This window comes from Muntiacus reevesi, chromosome 4, assembly GCF_963930625.1.
Source record: "Muntiacus reevesi chromosome 4, mMunRee1.1, whole genome shotgun sequence".
NCBI classification, from domain to species: domain Eukaryota; kingdom Metazoa; phylum Chordata; class Mammalia; order Artiodactyla; family Cervidae; genus Muntiacus; species Muntiacus reevesi.
The window spans coordinates 110,776,444-110,799,110 of record NC_089252.1 but is presented as its reverse complement, the minus strand read 5'-3'; the positions used below and the strand labels follow the sequence as shown (position 1 = coordinate 110,799,110).

The 22,667-nt window shown below is 43.6% G+C and overlaps 1 protein-coding gene across 1 annotated transcript; it reads left to right on the top strand.

The window, feature by feature from the left end:
* Positions 1-11,264: 11,264 nt before the first annotated feature.
* CRIPTO (cripto, EGF-CFC family member) lies at positions 11,265-14,860 on the top strand. Its single transcript, XM_065935440.1, has 6 exons — positions 11,265-11,284; positions 12,018-12,070; positions 12,153-12,287; positions 12,769-12,883; positions 12,963-13,072; positions 14,748-14,860. Exons 1-6 carry the CDS (start codon positions 11,265-11,267, stop codon positions 14,858-14,860), a joined length of 546 nt encoding a protein of 181 aa, XP_065791512.1.
* The last annotated feature ends 7,807 nt before the right edge of the window (positions 14,861-22,667 follow it).

The window sequence follows — 22,667 nt, the reverse complement described above, 5'->3', positions numbered from 1 at the left end:
GGACATGTGCTGATAAACTATCTATCTATTCTATGTGACTCAGCCCTGCATGAGACAAAACAGACTCGAGAGGGGAGGGTTTGGCACAGGGCAGACGACGAGCCAGCCAATCTGAGCCTTATAACCCGGGATTATCTGCACCTCCTTGCAGTGGGCTGTGCCTTTTGACATTGGAAATCCTGAAGCGTGTTAAATAGAACAGGCCAGAGAAGGCCAAGGGTGCCGCGTTCTTAGCCCGCTAAACTAGGAACCAAACAAAAAGCAGGATAAGAAAGCCATATGACCAAGGAAATGTAAGGGCTGTTCCCCCCACCCCCCGCACTGTATTTGAAGCAACAGATATCCAAAATCTTGGTTTCATGTTACTTTTTTTTCTTAATTTAATTAAGAAATTAATTTCCTAAAACATATGTGAGTTTAGGTTCTCTCTAGAGATTGTACTAATTTGGCAAATATGTTTTCCTGATATTCAACATTGGGATGATGTGATAATCACTTAATAAGCAGTAATCATGTCCAACACAACCCTTCATGACAACAGTTCCTCATACACTTCACCCTAAAACAGCAAAAACACCTTTTGTCTAATAGGTACATAATAACTCTAATTAGAAAATAGTTTGATTTCTGAGGGACTATTTTCTATATGGAACATTTTCTATTTATTGGCATTTTAATTAAGCTACCATTTTAAATGGTATACTAAGTTTACATTGACATAGTCACTCAGTCGTGCCTGAGCTCAATGCCCTGGTTTCAGGAAGGCTGCACTAGGTATTGAATCCAAGTGATCTGCTGATTATTAAACCAGTTTTTAAAAATTATTTTATCCAACTCCAACTTTCTAATTGTTTTCTGCAGATCTGATTTACCTTTTCTATCATTACCGAAAGTGGAAACTACAATCATAAAACTAACTGAAAGAAATCTCTCATACATACTTATTTTCTTCCACAGGGATTCATCCATTAATTTACCAAATATTTATTAAGTGCCTACTATAGTCCTGGAAATATGCTTGGTATTAAGGATTTGGTAGTGAATTAAACAGGATCTTACCCTTTGGAATGACAGTTTGTTGGAAGAGTGTCCTCTAAACAAACATTTAAATATCCATCGGTAAACTGTGGTTAATGCAATGAATCAAAAAGCTGAGTGTTATGAAAAAGAATAATGAAATAATCACTGATGATCTGATCTCTTATATTGGTCAGATTTCTTAGTTTGTAAAATTTCTGGGAGACACAGCAAAAAGATGGCCACGTGCATGCCAAGAAGAGAGGACTCAAAAGAAATCAAACCTCGTAATACCTTGATCTGGACTTCTAGTCTCCAGAACTGTGAGAAAATAAATTTCTGTTGTTTAAGACCCTTGGTCTGTGGTATGGCAGTGCTAGCTAATATAATAAGTAAATTTCTTAAGAGCATTGGATACAAGATCAATATAAAAATTAGTGCCACAAAAATGGAAGGTAAAGATACCATTCACTTTAACATTAAAAGAATAAATATTTAGGAATGATCCAACAAAACTCTATAATGTCTCTATATAGAAATTATTAATACAAAATTTTTTAAAGAAATTAAACAGCACCTAAACAGACCTTCATAGACTGGAAGATTCAATATGACACAGATAGTAATTCTAAAGGATCAATGTGCTTTTATCAAAATCCTGGCAAAATTTTTTAGAAATTTAGAAAAGGTTCTAAAAATTATATGGAAATGTAAAAGGTCAAGAGTAGTTGCTATAAGCTTAAATATGGAAGGGAAATAACTTACTATGCTGAATATCAAGGACTTTATAATTATAAAATATAAAGCTACAGTATTAAAGACAGAATGAGATTGGTATAAGAAGAGAGAATAAGGCATTAGAAAAGATAAAACACTTCACACAAACACATGAACAACTGACTGCTAATGAAATAACATGATAGATCAGTATTATAGGAAAGATCTTTTCAATTAGTGGTGCTGAATCTTTGTATAGATTTAATGCAATGGAATACTATACAGCAATTGAATATAAACAAGCTTCTACAAACAATATGGATTATTCTCATCAAAGAAGAGCAGAAAGAAGCAGAAATGCATGCACACTGATGGATATAAAAAGGTCAAAACCATGGAAACCCAACCTTTGGGATTAGAAATTTAAACAGTAAAAGCTCTGATGAAGAGGGAGTGAGGGGTGGCTATGAAAAAGCAGGAAGTAGACTTTTGGGGTTCTAGTAATACTCTTCTTCTTGACCTGGGTTGTGGTTCCATGGTTCTGACTTTGGAATAATTCGCTAACCTATAACCCTAATTACCTGTAGACTTTTATCAATGTAAAACATACTTCAGTAAAAAATTTTTACCTATTCATCTTATATTGCTGTACCAAATTCTCACAAATTCAATGGCTTAATAGAATATCATTTATTCACAGTTCCCGTACATCAGATATCTATCCTGGATCAACTGAGTTTCCAGAGTGGGGAGCACCTCAAAGTGCCCAGGGTCATTTGCATACAGGAAATCTTCTCCCTGGAGCACTTTAACCCACCTCTGATACAGCTAGGGTTTTACACTTTGGCCTCCCTCCGTCCCTCCACTTGCATTTCATCCATTTCAAAACCATTAAGAGCTGTAAAGAATGCCTGAATGCAATTGGATACAAAATCCACTTAAGAAGCACTTTAAAATGAGATCCTCCAGGTCTTATGAAACCAAGTGGGACCCCAGCTCTCCTTCCCAAGTCCCTTCAAAGAGTCTGTCTGCCCATCTGTCTGTCTGTCCGGGGCCACTGACCTTGACCTGGTCAGGGGCCATCAGGAAATGATGGCTCCTTCCCCATCAGCAGGTTTTTTGATAACTAAAACGGTACTTGGAATACATTATTGGGCTCATCTTTTCTGGGGGAAGTGGGAAAGGAACAGTAGTCCAATCTAGGAGATCTCTGTCTCCTCCAGTACGCTCAGCAGAGTAAATATTTGATTAATTTGACTGAAAAGAGGAAAATTTTGGTGAGAATTCTAAACCATAGCCATGTTAAGAAGTCTAAATCAGAATCCCCCCTACCCTAACATGGTTTCCAGTAACTGCATCAAGACTATTTCGTCTTGTACATTGTGACCTATCTTGAATAAGTTGCCCAGAATTCAGCACTGCTTAGAGTACGTAAGATTCACTTATTTTTTCCTTCACTGTTGTGGGCAGGGAGTTATTTTTTGTTGTATTTCCTAGCTCAGGCTAGGGGGCGCAAGTTGTTTTCCTTTGGAGCTTTTCAAAGACCTAGTCCACGCCCACCTCACCTTCATATTTAGAAAGTAAGGCTGAAAGGTAATGTGTCAGCCACAGATGCGGCAGACAGAATAAGATTGAGCCAAAAGGAAACCAGCACAGACACTGCTCTAGAGGTTGGGGAAATGAGATTTCCAGAAGTCCAGGTTTCTGGATCTCCTGGTGTGGGGGATAAGGCATAAGGAGAGGGGCTGGTGAAAGACAAGAAAACTGGTAGTTAACAACAGGGTTGACAAAATGAGGGAAACTCCAGTTCAAATGCCCTCTCAGAACCACCTGCCAGTTCATAGGAAAAGAAATACAAGCATCCAGTAAACAACAATGCAAATGCAAACAACAATGAGATACTATTTTCACAAACAGAATCAGCAAAAATTAAGATGCTTGTTGCGGGACTTCCCTGGTGGTCCAGTGGTTAAGATACTCTGCTTCCACCGTAGGGGGTGCAGGTTCGATCCTCAGTCAGGAAACTAAGATCCTAGTGGCGCTAGTAGTAAAGAACTTGCTTGCCAGCACAGGAGATGTAAGAGACCTGGGTTCAATCTTGGGGTCGGGAAGATCCCCTGGAAGAGGGCATGGCAACCCACTCCAATATTCTTGCCTGGAGAATCCCATGGACAGAGGAACCTGGTGGGCTATGGTCCATTGGGCCACAAAGAGTCAGACACAACTGAAGTGACTTATCATGCATGCACAAGATGCTTGTTGCAGCCAGCTGATAAGGACCTGGGGGATGTGTGTGGAAGGGAGGAGAATGGAGACAGAGGAAATCAGCACAACCTTCTTGGAAAATAAATTTGGAAATGTCCTCCCTTTAACCAAACAATTCCAGCACTAGAAGCTTACTGGCTAGATTTACTTCCCCAAAATCACCAGGATATACATTCCAGGGAGCTCACTGTAAATGTAGAAACACACCAGATATTTCTTGATAAGATAGTTTATGTCTGTATAGAAACTGTATGATATACCCTCCACCCTGCGCACGTGCACACACACACACACACAAGGAGTCTCCTCCTAAGGCCTTCTCTGTCCCTCTTACCCAATTACTGTAACAGTATAGCATTAAATTGGCTCGTTTGAACAGTCTTCCCTTCTGAGACTGCAGAGTATTGAGAGCAAGAACCTATTCTTCTAAACACCACAAATCTGTCTGTGCAAATACAGAAGAGGTTTCCAGTGACTATTTGCTAAGTTACCTGGTGAAAAGAGAAAGCCATTTACTTGTTGGTGAATGGGTAAAGGTTCCACTTCTGCCAAAGTGTCAGTTGGGTTTTATCAGAAGCCGTTGGGTGCTGAGCTTGGCAGCATCCACATTCCTCAGCTGAAGTTCCCCAGCCTGGCTCGCTGTTCTTCTAGCCTGAGGAGACAATGACCGAGCTGACACACAACTGTCCCTAGGAGTCCTATGAAAAAAGTAGCCTTTGAACTTAAACCTCATCATCGTGCTGCAGAAATGGCTGTTCTTCTTATTAGCTATTTAGTTGAGGTTTAATTCTAAATGGTCTCAACCACTGAAACGTTGAATTGGCTTTTTAAAGCTAAAAACTTATCCTACCTCCAAAGGTGTTTTCTTCCTCGATATTGAGACAGACATTGGAAATCTCTATTGGATTACTTATTATTATTATTTTTTTTGCTTCGACTATTCTTGATTGGTTGGTTGGTTTTAAGTCAAATTCTTACTTGTGTATTTTAAACACACACAACTCTCTTTTGCCCCAGGTTTTAATACAAGACAACTCAGAGTGTTGTCGAACCCAGGTTCACATGCCCAATACACGTTTAGGTTTGTTTGGCCTCTTCGTGCACTGGCACAGTAACTAGGGTTGGATGACAAAAGGGTGGTACTGAGCCATCCTGAGACCAAGACCATCTGTCAGCGCCCTCCATAAGAGAGAATGTGGCTGCCAGTGACTGGGAACCCCCTATTCCAGGGTCTCCTACACCAGACCCTCCATGGGTCTCTAACACAGTAATTACTGGCCAGAGGCTGGGTTCAGTTTCAGTTCAGTCACTCAGTCGTGTCCGACTCTTTGTGATCCCATGGACTGCAGCACACCAGGCCTCCCTGTCCATCACCAACTCCCAAAGTTTACCCAAACTCATGTCCATTGAGTCGGTGATGCCATCCAACCATTTCATCCTCTGTCGTCCCCTTCTCCTCCTGCCCTCAATCTTTCCCAGCATCAGGGTCTTTTCAAATGAGTCAGTTCTTTGCATCAGGTGGCCAAAGTATTGGAGTTTCAGCTTCAACATCAGTCCTTCCAAAGAACACTCAGGACTGATCTCCTTTAGGATGGACTGGTTGGATCTCCTTGCAGTCCAAGGGACTCTCAAGAGTCTTCTCCAACACCACAGTTCAAAAGCATCAATTCTTTGGCGCTCAGCTTTCTTTATAGTCCAACTTTCACATCCATACATGACTACTGGAAAAACCATAGCCTTGACTAGACAGACCTTTGTTGGCAAAGTAATGTCTCTGCTTTTTAATATGCTGTCTAGGTTGATCATAACTTTCCTTCCAAGGAGTAGGCATCTTTTAATTTCATGGCTGCAATCACCATCTGCAGTAATTTTGGAGCCCCCCAAAAGTAAAGTCAGCCACTGTTTCCACTGTTTCTCCATCTATTTGCCATGAAGTAATGGGACCAGATGGCATGATCTTAGTTTTCTGAACGTTGAGCTTTAAGCCAACTTTTTAACTCTCCTCTTTCACTTTCATCAAGAGGCTCTTTAGTTCTTCTTGGCCTCTGTCAATTTCAGCAGTGACCGAGCAGAGGTGTCCAGTGACTGTCTCAGAGATGTCCCACCCAGAGACAGCAGCACAACTACAATCATGACTGCCCTTTCTCCCCGACTGAGTGGTGGGTCACCTCTCATCACTGTGTCCTCAGAGCCCAGCCTTTGACCAGCAACACAGTAGCCTCGTTAAATACTTGTTGAATGAACAGCCTATGGGTCCCCAGCCCAATAGCAAATATCTAGCCACTCAGACACTTCAGCCCTCCCCTCCCCTCATCCTCTTCCTATCTTAAAACTTAGCCTAGATTCTGTCTATTGCATACACTAGACTTTCTCTGCCCTCTGTCCCTGTGGGGAACACAGATCTCTTCAATGAGCTCCAGTCTTTGGGTACACAGAGATCCTGTGTGAGCTGCAGGCTGAACTCACACCAGTCATGCAAACGTCACCAGACTCAGGGCCTTGATTCCCTCCTGAAAACGAGGAGGTGATTTCCAGGGGTTCTAATCCAAATTCTAAAAGTTCCACAAGAGCCCCTTTAAACAAGGAAGTGTCAGTGCAGGGGTGGTGTCCCTCTTCCAGTTCTGCCACAGACTTGCCCAGCCTCCATGGAAAAGACCTGTAAGCTCACAGATGGGAGTTCTTTGTTTCATCCATAAAGTGAGACTAACGTCAATGTTGTTATCTGCTTAGCGCATCGGATAGTTGAAGGCTGAGAAGCACAAGGTGTGCTAAGAATGTACTGTTATTTCTTTAAGCCTCAGTGCAGCTCCTGGGTTAGTTGATTAACCTTCTCTTCTGCACTGCCCTCACCCACATCCAGCTTCTAGAGCTTCAGGCCAAGTTCCTCATTCCGTCTGAATATCAGAGTGACACCTGAAGCTTTTTAACAAGTTGGAAGGCCACACGGGGAGCTGATGCACAGCAGGAATTAGTCAGCCACTGTGGAGTAACTACCAGCTTTAAGTAAACAGGCTGCATCCCATCCCACCATTGCTCTGATGGGGACCTACCTTCCAATAAAAATCATTTAAAATTTAATTCCCCCAAGAATTAAAATGCTGATGTAGAAGCAAATAACTGCTCTTCTGTAGCACCTGTGGACCCGTCACATTCACACAGGTGGACAGGAATGCTGAAATAGTCTCCGATGCTGCAATTCGTTCTGCCATGGGAAGGGGGCAGAGCACAGTCCTTAAAGAATGACACAGACGTTGACAAAAACTGGAGACGACAGAAACTGGCTAGAGCAGACTAGGCCCAAGATGGTGGAAGATTTGACTTCTGGTAGCCTCATTATGAGCTCATTGTAATATATTAGCTTATGCTAAATGACACATCCAGTGGCACCATGACTGTTCTGAGAGAAAAAGCCAAAAGCGGGCAGTGATCTAATTCCTCAAAATAGATGAAATAATCCTCCCACTAACCACCCCAACATTTCGGGGCCACTCTTGCCTTCTGAGATGGACCGCATTCTGCCTGTGAAATATGTATTCCTGCTTTCACTTTACTACGGCTCACTCTTGAATTCCTTCCTACTCAAAGCCAAGCACCTTCATTTGGTGGCCCGTCCCAGGAACTCACCTGAGACCTGGGACATGACCATCCTTTTGGACTCCATTTTCCTGCAACTTCATTACAAAGTATATTAATAAATCTATAATTCTTACCTATCACTTTGCCTCTTACTGAATTCCTTCTGCACTGAGACATAAAGAACCTGAGCTTCATTAAGTCCTCAGATGATTTGGGCCATTTCAGCAGTAGATAAAAGTTTCACATTTGTGTGCCTGGCAATATTAGGTAAACGCAGGGCTTTTACTTTAGAAATTAGGAGTAGATGATATTAAAAAACTACTCATGACTTCAGGGGCTTCCCTGGTAGCTCAGACAGTAAAGAATCTGCCTGCAATGGAGGGGACTCAGGTTTGATCCCTGGGTTGGGCAGATTCCCTGGAGAAGGGAATGGTTATCCACTCCAGTATTCTTGCTTGGGAAATTCCATGGACAGAGGAGCCTGGTAGGCTGCAGTCCATGGGGTTGCTGGGAGTCGGACACGACTGAGCGACTTCACTTTCACTTTTCACTTTCATGCATTGGAGAAGGAAATGGCAACCCACACCAGTGTTCTTACCTGGAGAATCCCAGGGACGGGGGAGCCTGGTGGGCTGCCGTCTATGGAGTCACAGAGTCGGACACAACTGAAGTGACTTAGCAGCAGCAGCAGCCAGTGTTCTTGCTTGAGAAATTCCATGGACAGAGGAGCCTGGCAGGCTACAGTCCATGGGGTTGCAAAAAGCAGGACACAAGTGAGTGATTAACACTTTCACTTTCACTCATGACTTAGGATGTATTTAATAACAAACTAAGTGATCTGGAGCACTCAGGTGTTAGGTGAAAGTGTTACCAAACCCACCCTCAGCGGCTCTTTGCTCAAGAGTCCAATACTGAGACAAGTGTTGGATAAAGGAAAGATAACCTTATTAAGGAAGCCAGCAACCCTGGAGAGACGGAGACTCGGGTCACAAAGAACCAAATCCCCAGGTTTGCTCAGAGATTACCCGGGGAAAAGAGGAAGGAGCTATGTGTAGGGGAGGGGGCAGTCTTTTAAATTCAGAGACGACTGTCCCCATCACAAGGTTCCAAGTAGCCATCAGGTCTTGCTTGCAGTTGGAACAAATCCTTGGTCAGCTAGTCCTGGAGAGTAAGGAACAGAAGTGAGGCCTATAGAAAAACTACTCTTCAATCTTGATGAGCCTCAACAGCTTTCTCTATCTGTAGCAAGCTAAGCCAAGCTAACTTAGGCATAGTAAAAATTAAGAAATAGATTTGGAAGAGTTCCCTGGTGGCTCAGTAGTTAGAACTTCACACTTCTACTGTTGGGGCATGCGTTTCATCCCTGATCAGGGAACTAAGGCCCAAAAGCCACTCAGTGCAGCCAAAGAAAAGAAAGAAAGAAAAAGAAATAGAATGCTGAGTTGCTGACAGTCCCTAGTTAGAGTCTCACTTCCTTAGTTACAACCCCCACTGTCAGATTTTCCTTCCATGTCTAGGGAAAAAGGGTGAAGAAGTCTTCTGTAATTTCAAGCTGAACATGGGCGACAAAGAATTGTTAGAGTGGAAGGATCTGACATGGTGTAAGAAATATTCTCTGGTTCCCTCACATGCCCACTGAGACTCCAAAAGATGCATCTCATTACTAACATTTTAAGTAATCATTTTGCAAAGACTCATCATGCCAATTATGATCCCCTTGACTAAAAGATAAAATTCCAATTTAAGAATTCCTTTAAGCATTGACCCACTCCCAGAGGAAATTCAAGAAAGTAGGTTAGTTAACCAATCTCATCCACCTTGAAATAGGGAAGTACTGTGGGCTAAGGTCTGTTGGAGCCAAGTAGCAGGTTGCGTCAGCGTCATCTTGATTGTTTCAAGCCCAGTTAATCTTCAACTCCAGGGTCAGTTTTTTTCCCCATTCTCTTGAGGCCAATTCTTGCAATTGTGCTGGCCAGACATAGGGCTTCCCTGGTAGCTCAGTTGGTAAAGAATCCACCTGCAATGTGGGTGACCTGGGTTCAGTCCCTGGGTTGGGAAGATCCCCTAGAGAAGGCAACTGCTACTCACTCCAGTATTCTGGCCTAGAGAATCCCATGGACTGTATAGACTATGGGGTCACAAAGAGTCAGGCACGACTGAGCCACTTTCACCTTCAGAGAATCAGTGCTGCTCAAGATGGAGCAGCTTATGTCATGGCGATAGTCTGGTCATCATGCAGTTAGCCTTTTCCCTGTGGTGGCAGTTTTGGTGTCTGCAATCCAGCTCAGGAATGTGCATCAGACACTGTTATCTGTCTCCTTCAGGGAGGAACTAAAGATTCTGTGACTCTATTGTCCTAATCATTAACAGCCTGCTCCTGTGTGACTTATAGGAGACAAGAGACACGGAGGGACTTTTTATACCTGGGAAGGCCCCAAAGGGTCCTGCTCTGTTTCAAGAGGCCTCGGGGCTCAGGGACAAGTCTCTCCAGCAGTAGTGTCTGGAGCTTACTGAAATCACCAAATAAATACTTTTAGGGTAATCACAGGACACAGCTAAATCGGGTTAATTCTGGTGTCCTGGCGAGGCAGGGCAGACTAAGAGGGGATGGAAGAGGCTGCACATTGGGCTCTGGGAGACTGCTAAAATGCAATGAAACCCAGTGGCAAAGCTAAAATGGCCTCCCAGTCTAGACTGCCGTATTTCTACATCCTTTTCCTGAAGCAGGCCTGGCACCCGGGGCGCAGACCGCTAGCGGCTGCGCCAGGGCCCGCAGTCCACCAGGAAGGCGCAGGCCCTGGCCGGCCGGACACTCTGCCTCGCTGCCCACCTCCCCTAGCCCACCCACCCGCCTGGCGCCGGCTGTGCTTCCTTCCAGCCTCCCTTGCAATTCAGGTGTGCCTGGAATTTACACCCATTCACTCCAGCCGGGGCAGGAACCCCTTCCTAACCCTGAACTTCTGTCCTAACCCTAACTTTCCCTGAGTCCTCACCTTTCCCTCCCACCCATAGAGACACACCCTTCTCAGACCACGGACTCAACACACCTTTCCTGGGAAAACCAAAAATGAAAGCAAATTTCGGGAAATAAAACTTATAAAACATCAACTCCTTGGGAGACCCAAACTTGGTGTTTCCTGATTAAAGCAATACTTTTCCACCACCTCGATACAGTAATTGGTTTGCCTTTTTTTTTTTAAACAGCAAATCTGATATTTTTAACCCGAAACTAATGATACAGACATTAGGGCTAATTAGCAACAGTTTTACAAGAATGGCCTTTTCCATTCTCTCTTTGTTTGGCCGCCTCGCAGCCTCTCACCTCCACCCCGAGTGTTTAAGCATTGTAATGCGAACGGACCGCCGCCTCCCCGCCCACCGGAGGGTTGTCCCCACAACCCCTGGGCTTGCCACTGAGGAAGGCGAAATCTCCTTGAAGGTTGCAGTCCAAGCGTTTGTTAGGACAGACCCATGAGGCATACCCTAGTTTCGCCGGACAGCCCGACTTCTGCTTCTAAGAACTTTGGGGGAAAGCATATTTCTCATCTGGGATACTTTTCCTTTAAAATGCTCTTTTTCACGTCAAGAAATTAACATTTTCCTTTGGGTGTTTTGGCAATGACTGTGAATTAAAGCTGGATTAATATTTTTTTCCTTCTAAATTGTTAGGGGCCACAGACCAGAGGAAGATGGAGTGCTTCTCTTACAGGTATGAACCGATCTTGAGTGTGAACCTTTTATTACTAGAGTTTGCCAGCTTAGGAAACGTGTTCTGTACCTCTGCGTTGATTTATTTCATCTCATTCAAACTTTAAAGAGCTGCCAACAGTGCTGCTGTTTTTCCAAAAGACCTGGAACTTAAAGTTGCATCTACCTTTGTTATTGGCTTTTATCATCTTCAGTCAGGTTACTGGCTCTGCCTGACATGACTAGTGGTTTTCTCCTCTTTTGTAAGAACAGTTCAATATTACAATGAAATTTAAAATATACGTCTGAGAAGGTTGAAGTTATAGACAGGTTTTCAATATTTGGAAGCCGTTAAGAATAATGGGAAATGTTTTTTAACCTTGAACATCTTTTAAATGACTGGTGTAAATGAAATAGTTTGTGAACTGTGATTCATCAATGACATTGAATGTCATCCAGCCATTTAAAATTACTACAAAAACTAGGTGCAGGAGAAAAATATGTGACATAGAAGGTAGAAGACACTTAAAATTATATGCATATGAGGATACGTATTGGAAAGAGCTGGAAATTAGTTGGACTTTATTCTCATCATCTTTCTTTGGATTGTTATATAAATTAATCATTTCAAAAGAGGTGGGGGGGGGGAGGAAAGTGGTGCTGTAGGATTTCTCTCCCTAGTGGCCTGTGGTGTTAACTCAAAGGGATTTTATTTGCTTTGTTTTGCTAATGGAGGTCTGATTTCCTCTTCCTAGTGTGATTTTGATCATGGCCTTTTCCAGAGCACTTGAACTGGGATTAGTCACTGGTAAGAGACTTTGTTCTTTTGATCACTAGCAATTTTCAAGTGGCCTGGAACATAGACTCAAGGAGTTAATTTTGTCATTCAGGATTGGGCGACCTTGAACTTGCCCGTCCGTCACAGGGAGAGCTGGCCTTCAGAGATGATGGCCTTTGGTCCCAAGAGGAGCCTGCAATTCGTCACCAGCCTTCCCAGTTTGTAGCATCCATGGGAATCCAAAAGAGTAAGATGTACCCACCTTAGATGTACAGTGTGGTATCTTTATCGTGGTCCTTTATGTGTTTTCTGAGTATCTGACACTTTCGCCTAAGAGAGTGAGCATCTGATTCTGGAGCTGGGTAGATGGATGGTTGGACTGGTTTTGATTCTGGGGACAATACAGGCATGTACTTCACACTGCCTCCCCACCCCACCACAGAACACAGTTTCCCTCGCAGAACACAAGTTTCCCTCACCTGATCCCACTTCAGGCTGGGGATTCCAGGTACCACCACTGGATTGTGCATGAAAAAAGATTTCTATGCTCAAAAGCACAGGTAGCCAAAGGAACACTAAAAAGCAGAGTCTTATTCAGTGAGATTTACAATGTTTAGACATCTGCAAACACTTTGGGGAGATTAAGTCCTTGCCGCCATATTAACCTTTTAAGGGAACTCACTTTTCAGCCCCTCCACCCCTCTCAGCCACCTCTTCTTACATTTCAGGTAAGGAGCTGAACAGAACCTGCTGTTTAAATGGGGGAACCTGCATGCTGGGGTCCTTTTGTGCCTGTCCTCCCTCTTTCTATGGACGGAACTGTGAGCATGACTCTCGCAGAGAGTAAGTCCTTGAAAGGGGCTGGGGGCGGAGAGGGGAGGAGAAGCGGGGATTTAAAATCTGCATGTCCATTCATCCTCAGGAACTGTGGGTCTGTGCCCCATGACACCTGGCTGCCCAGGAAGTGTTCCATGTGTAAATGCTGGCATGGCCAGCTTCGCTGCTTTCCTCAGTCATTCCTACCTGGTTGTGGTAAGCAGAGGGTCCCCGCTTTTGCCCTCTCAGGTTAGTTAGTGGCCTGTGGACACTTAGTTAATGGGGTCTCTCCCCTTACTACATGGCTTGCTGGAGACTGTCAGCCAAAGGTCTGCTTGTAAAAGCATCAAGGACTCCAGATTGGATGTTCATCCTGGCACCCTTGATATTTACTTCCTCAGTATTTGGCTAGTTGTGCCACCTTTCAGGTGGAGAGTTACTTTGAGTCTCCCTGACACTTTATAAGCTGTGAAACTCTGTAGAGGAAAATAAACAAGAAAAGCCTTGGCCTCTTAAACACCAAGAGATGCTCTCTGGTGTTCCTTTCTTTGGGCAGGGAGACCCAGACAGACTCCGGGGGTGGGGGGCAGCTCAATGCCCATCCCAGAATGGGATTGCAAGTGAAGGCAGCCATCTGCTAATTGATTTGCAAGTGAAAGTCGCTCAGTCATCTCCGACTCTTTGCAACCCCATAGACTATACAGTTCATGGAATTTTCCAGGCCAGAATACAGATTCCCTTCTCCAGGGGATCTTGCCAACCCAGGGATCTAACCCAGGTCTCCTGCATTGCAGGTGGATTCTTTACCAGCTGAGCCACAGGGGAAGCCCAGAGTGAGGTTGGGGGAACCCAACTGCAAGTATTGTCCTTAAATTCCATGGGAGGATTTGAGCCCCCTTCTCCTTTCACAGGAGCTTCTTCATGGGTCCTAAAAGGTCCCTGTACGGCACTCCCTGGTGATTGGTCTCAAAACCCTTTCACCTTGTTGATTTTTACTGATTTGAGGAAAACAATGACAGGAAGGGCAGGGACATAAAGGAGAACAAGAGGAAAGGGTTTGTTCCCTAGCCCAATCTGAACCAGATTTCAGAGGCCACCCTAGTTCAGAGGGCTCTCCTAGTCCTGACCCTGCAGATGTTAGAAATTGAAAATATTCAACAATTTGAAAATGAAAACAAATGCTTCATTGAGTACAAGATGGGACACCGATCCAGGCAGGGATTGTCTTTTCTATTTGCATTGGGTAAGAGACCCACATGGGCTTTCCTGGTGGCTCACGCAGAAAAGAATCCGCCTGCAATGCTGGAGATCTGGGTTTGATTCCTGGGTTGGGAAGGTCTCCTAGAGAAGGGAATGGCTACCCACTCCAGTATCCTTGCCTGGAGAAGTCCATGGACAGAGGAGCCTAACAGGCTACAGTCCATGGGATTGCAAAGAGTTGGACATGACTGAGTGACAAACACACACACACAAATACACATACACATCAGACCCAGGGTAAGTGATTGGAAGGTATGGGTGGAATGGTTGGATAGGTAGGGACCATATTTTCTCCTCAGAACTTGGGATCCGAAATGTGCTGTCTCCTTATCATCAGAGCCTAACCAAGTTCTGCCACATGCCAGCAATTACAGGCATCACCAGCTGGGTTAGATGACCAGGTCTGAGAAAGATCAGGTTAACAGTGGGCCTATGGCATCTTCTGTCAAAATATTTTTTCAGGGGAGTCTGACTGCACATAATTGGTAGGTACTGTTGATCCCATAAACACATTGTACTCAATCTTGGACCCTAACTGCTTTGGAGCTCATGTAAATGAGTCACATGTGTGGGCAGCAGGATAAAGTGCCAGAGGAATCTCCTTTAATAACCAAGTGTCTCTACCTTCCAGACGGCCATGTGATGGATGAGCACCTCACAGCTTCCAGGACTCCAGAATTAACACCGTCTGCGTGTGCTCTTATGCTCCCTGGCATCTGCCTTGCTATACAAAGTTATTATTAACCCACATTTGGTTTCAACATTTGTCATGCAGATTTCATGACCTGTAAAGGCTGTCTCTCTAAAGTCCCAACTGAGAGATGGTAATTAGTTTCCTTGAAATAGTGAATAGATTTCCCTGTGGTCCCTAAAAAGATTTCCTTAAAGGACCAATTACTTTCCTCTGCCCTGCCCTCTCCAAAAAACTAATTAAAAAAAAAAAGTAAGCCATATCACAGGAGTGCCTAACTCCTGTGTTTCTGATACATGTAACTGCCAAGGGCTTACAAATAATTTCCTTTAAACAACTGAATTCAGATTATTAAAGGTTACTCTCAATGTGGAACTGAGCATAAAGCTTTGAATGGAGTTGATTGACATCAGTTAAGATGGTATCTTGGAAAGGAAGGACCTGTAAGGGGAGCAGAGGAGAAGGGAGGGGGCAGATATCCAAGGTGAGAGACAGGGTGCTAGAGTAATGGAGGTGTGCGTGTATCCTGGGTGACTAGGTAGAAAAGTGGGAGCAAGTGGGAGAGATTTGAAAAAATAAAATGAATGTCTTGGTTGATCTGGTGGCTACAGAGAAGCAAGTTAAAAGGCTAAGTTGAAGGGCAAGTTTCTACCATCAATAGGAAGCTATATGAGACAAGGGTACCTGTTTTCTGAAGGATTTGTAAAAAGAATAAAGTCTCCTTTAAAAAAAACTATCTAAATTCCCCCAATATATAAAGATTGCTTAATACTGTGCAATTATTTCAATGGTGGTAAAAGAAAATGTTCACAGCATGTTTAGTTGTAAGCCAGTGATAAAACCATATATTGTAAAGCCCATTTAAAAAATATGTATCTGTTCTGTTCAGTAAAAGTGGGAAGTACGTTGACCAATGTGTGAGCTGTGGTTATTTCTAGGTGGTCGCATTTTTCCTCTCACTTCTCTGTTTTCCGCAGTGAGGGCGTATTATTTTTGTTTTCATATGGAACATGATGACTACAACAGGCTTAAAGCTGAGGGAGGTGGAAAGGCCAAGAGCTCAAGGTGGTGGCCAGTTTAGTCTGTGGCTTTGGTGTGTGCGCTCTGCTGGGAGGGACAAGATCCGCTCCCATTATTTACATACTGTTGCAGCCATAATTTGTGTTTTTCCAAATGAATGCCCTACAGAGGCAAAATTCCAAGAGTGGAGTTTTCTTTTGTTTTTTGCAATATCCGGTGACGGAAGGTGAAATGGGATAAGCAAGGAAGCGGTGAGAGATACCACCAAGAGAGCTCAGAGCTGGAGAGTGGGCTGCCCAGTGGGGAAGGCTGGTCTGGCCACTTACTGGCAATGGGACCCAGTTTCCTAGTCTGAACCACGTTGGTCACTAAATCACCGTGTTAGAATTAAGTGAACCAACTAAAACTCTAGCACAACAAGTTTCTCAACAAGTGTCACAGTTCTCTACCTTCCTACTTACCACAAATTGCTTCAAAACATTTTTAGCCCAGAAATGGAAAAAATTTTTTAAAAAGACCTCAGAGTTTTGAAATAAGGCTTTCTCTCATTTGCATGAAACTGCTGTGATCGCTAACCATAATGTGAACACAGTTGGGACTGTGTTTCCCAAACTTGGACATTCACATTCCACCTTATTTAGGCCACATCATCTGTGCTTAAATTTTAATTTATATTCACTCATTTTTTGTATTGTGGTAAAATATACATAACATAAAGCTTATCATTTCAACCAATTATTAAGTGTAAAGTTCAGTGACATTAAGTATATTCACACTATTGGGCAATCATCACCACCATCCATTGCCACAACTTTTTCATCTTTTAAAGCTGAAACTCAATAACCCATTTTTTCTCCCCACAGCCCCTGGCAACCACTAGTCTATCTTGTGTCCATGAATTTATTCTAGACACCTCACATAAGTAGTCATACACATCCTTTTGTGACTGGCATATTTTACTTAGTATACTGTCTTCAAGGTTCACCCATGTGTCAGAACTTCATTTCTTTTAAAAGGGCAAATAATATTCCATTATACATATATACCACGTTCGGTTATCTATCCATTAATGGCATTTGGTTTCTACCTTTTGGCTATTATGAATAATGTGATGTGAACATTGGTGTATAAATATATCTTCTAGTCCCTGCTTTCAGTTCTTTGATGTATAGACACACAAGTAGAATTGCTGGATCATATCATAATTCTGTTTTAATTTTGTAAAGAACTACTATACATTTCTCACAACAGTTTTACCATTTTACATGCCTATCAGCAATGCATAAATATTCCAATTTTCCTGCACCCTATTGCTTTCTGGGCACTGCTTTTATTTTTTTTCATAATAGCTATCCTAGTGGGTATGGAGTAGTATCTTATAAGATTTTGATTTGCATTTCCCTAGTGACTGGTGATCTTGAATATCTATCCACTTATTTTTTCAAGTGCTTTTTACTTGTCCAAAATGATAGCATTTGTGAAGCCTGAATAATTTATACCAGTCCCTAAATTTTAAAAAACAAAAATGAATAATAATAGCGTTCACCTGTATCTATCTAAAATCATGAACCAAAAGTACATTCTGAGAAATGGTGTTCAAGGGGATGCAGAAGACTCTAGATTCTACCCTCAAAAGCCTTACAGATTGTTCAAAGTGTCCACATGGTAAACAATAAAGACACACCAGTGTCCACACTAGCTCAAAAGCATTTTGCCCTCTGACCCTGTTACTCGAAGTGGGTGGATTTGCCCTGGGTCACTCAAAACACTGTTGCTGACCCAGAGGCCTGACATCAGAGAAGGGCTTCTTGCATAAGAACTCAACCTTAACCTTGCAATACGACCACCTTTAAAATACCATCTTTAGAATATTTAGTGACTTAAAATGTGAAAAACACAATGTCAGGTGAGAAAGGCAGAGTATAGTGTAGCTTCAACTAGAGTTCATAAAAGGTAAGAAATGCGAAAAGATTGAAACCGTCATTTCCAAGTAGAGGGATTATGGGTAAATTTTCATCTTGTTTTCTAAGCTAACTACAATTTCACATAATTGATTTTATAATGGGAAGTTAAGATTTTGTAAAGAGTAAAGGCAAGAATTATCTATAATGTTTATATTTGTGAGGTTACAAATTTGTGAGGTCCATGGAAGTGTTCATGGGAGAGTGAGGCAGTTAGCCAGGGATAACTATGAAATTACAGGGGGAAAAAATCTACTTCAAGATGAGTGGTTAGATGGAGAAGGGTTGTCTCTATTTCAGTGAAAATCATGACAGATTTATGTGATGACAACGTCAATAAATAGAAGGAAGCGAGAGGAAACCACAGCACAGGGAAAAATGGTTACTCTGGGATGAGTCCTGGGTCAGGTTCCCAGGAAGCTGAGCTGTGGGTGTTCAGAAGGAGCTTCCTGAAAGGAGCTCCTGAAAACAACACTTTCAGGGAGCTGCCTTCCGGAAGAAGTTAACTGCACTGTTGCTATGCAGCAGAAACGCTATGTGTAACAGGCCTCAACGGATGCCGTGGGAGCTCCAGGACTGGGATGGCCCTTCAGAGCTGTCACCTGTTGAGGTATGGGACCAGATCTTTGGACTTCCGAGTCAACAAGTCAGTAGAGAGGTTCCTCAAAAAGCTGAAAATAGAGTTGCCATATGATCCAGCAATCCCACTCCTGGGCCGATATTTGGACAAAATTTGAAAAGATACTTGCAGCTCTATGTTCATAGCTGCACTATTTACAACAGCCAAGACATGGAAGCAACCAAAATGTCCAACAGCTGAATGGATAAAGAAGATGTGGTACATATATATACACATAAATACAGTGGGATATTACTCAGCCATAAAAATGAAACAATGCCATTTGCAGCAATGTGGATGGACCCAGAGATGATCATACAAAGTGCAATAATTTAGAAAGAGACAAATACCTTATCATATCTCCTATATAGGGAATTTAAAATATAACACAACTGCACTTGTCTATAAAACAGGCTCACAGACATACAGAAGACTTGTGGATGCCAAGGAGGATGGGTAGGGGAAGGATAGATTGAGAGCTGGAACTGGCAGATACAAATTATTATACATAGGGTGGATAAACAATGAGGTCCTGCTGTATAGCACAAGGAACTATAGTCAATATCCTGTAATAAACCACAAATGGAAAAGAAAAAAAACGCAATATCCACCTTGGCAGAGGTACAGCTGGGCCGGGATAATACAAGCATCTCACAAGGGGTAGGGTGATTAATACAATGTGTGCCTCCACCCCTCCTTCCCCTTCTACTTTTCCTGTCTCCCCACACCTACTCCAACTACTCTGGGGGAAGGACCGCTCTGTGAGCTGAATTCCCCGACAGGTCTCTCGGATCCCATAACACTCCAACAGCCTGATTTGTTTTCCTGTCTGTCTCCCGCACTGGTCTGTCAGCATCCTCAACCCCTGGGTGCCAAACTTCCAGGGACCCTAGAGCTGCTCTGTAGATACTGTAGATGGAGGAGGGAGCGAAGGAGGGAGGGAAAAACAGTGGGAGGAAGGCAAGAAGGGAACTAGTTTCTTATCATCTCCTTTCTCATTAACAGCTGCATTAAAGACAATTAACACTTCTGCAGACCATCTCCTATATCCCCATCGAGAGGGAAGATGATAAAGACAGGAAGAGCAGGCAGCATGCTGTTTGACAAAACTGACCTCAGTATGGTCTGTGGCTCCTTCAGAGAAGAGGGCCCTCCCCAGCTGTGGTTGCTTCCAGGAGCCTCTGCAACTCCCAGGAGACTGGCCCACCTCACCCACTAGGTCAACTCTGATCAGGGGGAGAAAATAAAATGAAGAAAAGAAAGCAGAAGAGGGAGGTCACAATTCTTCTCTTAAGTGATACAGCACTTTTAAGCCACACAATTATTTCTTAATAATTTACATCATGTTGAATGCGTGATGTAAATTAACCCATCACAGATCAACCCAGTTGCACAGGGAGCCCTCCATGCAGTAGGAATCAGAAGACAAGTGCAATATTATCTAATTCCAGATCACTCTGGTTTATTTTTATTCAGAAAAAAAAAAAAAAGCCAAAGACTACAGACTAGATAGATCAGCACGTAATCGTCAATCAGAAAAACTGACATTATTATAGGATTTACCCGACTAGCCCATCAAAATAGAACCCATGTGCTATGAGAGGAAAATCAAATTTTGTTTGGAATCATGAAAAGTAAGATGTTTATTTTTCTATAGTACTTGGATAGAACACCTTTAGATAAAAGGTGTTTCCCACTCTGAAGTGTGTCCCAGTTATAGAAACACATCCCAGTTATAAACAGAAATATCAACTGCCCCATCCGACAAAACACAGCCTCGGTTAGATTCTTTGCCTAAGACCCTTCCCTCAAAGCTTTGGCTCTGTCTCCACTCACAGTTGCTGACGGTCTTGGCTTCATCTCTGCCAGCCTAGGCACAGCCTAACCAAGGGTCAGAGTCACCCCAAGTCCAACATTCCTCCCTCTCTGGGCAGGGGAAGGAGGGAAGTCCAAAAAGGAAGGTAAAACTAATTGCCTTGTAACTCCATGAGCTTCTAAAAGCCCCAAGGTAGAAGCATCAGGTAATATAGCAATAGGTGATGTGCACTCCAGACAGGTAAGAGTCAATTTCCAGGCTCTGCCCCCTTCTGATGTCTATGTCAGAAGCTTTCTCTATCTCTTTTATACTTTAATAAAACCTTATTACACCAAAGCTCTGAGCGATCAAGCCTCGTCTCTGGCCCCAGATTGATTTCTTCTCCTCCAGAGGCCAAGAATCCTGGCATCTTTCGTGGTTCAGCAACAACCTTTCACAGGGAAACATACGAAACTCATTGTTTTCTCTGCAAGAATCACTCTGCACAGCTATCTGGAGCTAGTTCTGAGTTCAGCTGTGCCTCATCTCATTTCTTAGGAGAAGGAATGACAGTTGGCCTGGTGCACGCTGGTCTGCAGGGCCAGAGACCACATCTAGTGTGTAGAGTTGGGAAGACTGCACCATCTCCCAGGATGGCCGTGTTACTGGTCCCCAGCCTCCTTCCAACTTGAAACTGCTAGGTGGGCAGACCTGATTGATGTTCTTTGAAATGGATGTGGCCCTTCCCCTGGTGTCTATCAATCACTGAGGCAGGTGCTATCACTGGGAAGTGAGTTGTTCCAACCACTGTTGAAAAATGGCCAAAAGGAGGCTCAGAGCCATAGGTACTCAACAGATACACATGCTCCTGGAGATCATGAAGTAGATTGGATAATTCTTATTGAAGAGCCACTTTTCCCTTTGGCCCTGGAAGAAGCCAAGTAAGCCCTTTCCTGCCCACAGGGAAGAAAAGCCTCCTCCTTGGGTGGGGCCTCTGCTGGGAAGAGGAGGAGTGATGAGAAAGAAGGGCCTTTAAAGAGGATGGAGAAGAGCAGGAAACCACAGACACACCTTTTCAGGCTGCCAAGTGCTGGCCGTCCAAAGCTTGGTCTTTTTCCCAGCACAGTGGATTTGGACTCCAACGGCCTAGACGCAAGTCTCACCCCCTCCATTGCCAGCAAGTTGTCTCAAGGCCTGAGCCTCCGTGTGCTGTGGGCAGAATGAGGGCCCAGGCAGGCTGCTCATCATCGTCCCCACCGGCACCAGTGCCAGCATGTAAGTGGTGCTCAAGAAAGGTTTTGGAAGGGAGGCGGGGAGGTCCCACCACCATGCTTCTCAGCAATCAGATCTCTTCCTGTAAGTCTCTTCCAAACAGTTTTCCCTCTGGCTGCCTCACTGCAGCGTGTGCTAAACACCCCTGGCCAAACACAGGACAGAGCTGAGCACATGGCCTGGTTCTAAAACAATGGCTTTAGAAAATTGGTAGATGAGGTTCTCCTTTTAATGGGATCATTACGAGGATTGTATCCCTTTCTTCTTTCCCTCCTTTTATTATTCTTCTGCAGTAGTTTTGGCAAAACATTTCAGAGTTCAACTCCCACACAGCAGTACTGAGTAACTTGAGTTCACACCTCAAGGTATCTTCTTCAGCTCCCAAACGCCCTTCTGCCCCACTCCTGGGTGAGACACCTGGCATGATGGGAGGTGGCCAGACTCATCTAAGCCTTTGTGTGCACAGACTCCACCTCGAGAGATATTTGAACTAAAATCCAATAGATGATTTCCCTGAATATATCAGGAGTAGTGCATTTTTTTTGTTGCTCTTGCCTGAAAATGTTTCCACCTGCCCAAGGTGGCAGCCCAGCAGGTAGAGAGGTCCATCCTTCCCCAAGGTGAGGGCAAAGACCAGGCCCATCTCCTGGCTTCCAGGCTGGAGGTGAAGGAACAGCGGCTGCCTGGGACTCAGCTCTCTGCCCTAGCTAGCCTCTTCATCATCTTTTTTTTTTCCATAGGGTTTTTTGGTTTTGGCTGAGCTGGGTCTTCATTGCTCCAGGCAGACTTCTTTCTAGTTGTGGCAAGCAGGGGCTATTCTGTAGTTGTGGTACTAAGGCTTCTCATTGCAGTGGCTTCTTTTGTTGCAACCTGAAGAGAATGGATACCCATCCCAGTATTCTTGCTTGGAGAATCCCATGGACAGAGGAGCCTGGCAGGCTACAGTCCAGGGGGTTGCAAAGAGTCAGATATGACTAAGCACGCATACCCCACACTGTAGTACAATTGAATAAATAGTACTCATTGTATTAATTGGGACAATTCATTTAACCCCTCTGGTTCTTAATGTTTTCCTAACAGCTTCCAATACTCATCCACCTATTGTGGACTTACTTTGCCAGGAACTTTGCTAGAAAATGTGTACATACTTGTGATCCCATTTGATGCTTTCAACGATAGTGCTGAGTAACTAT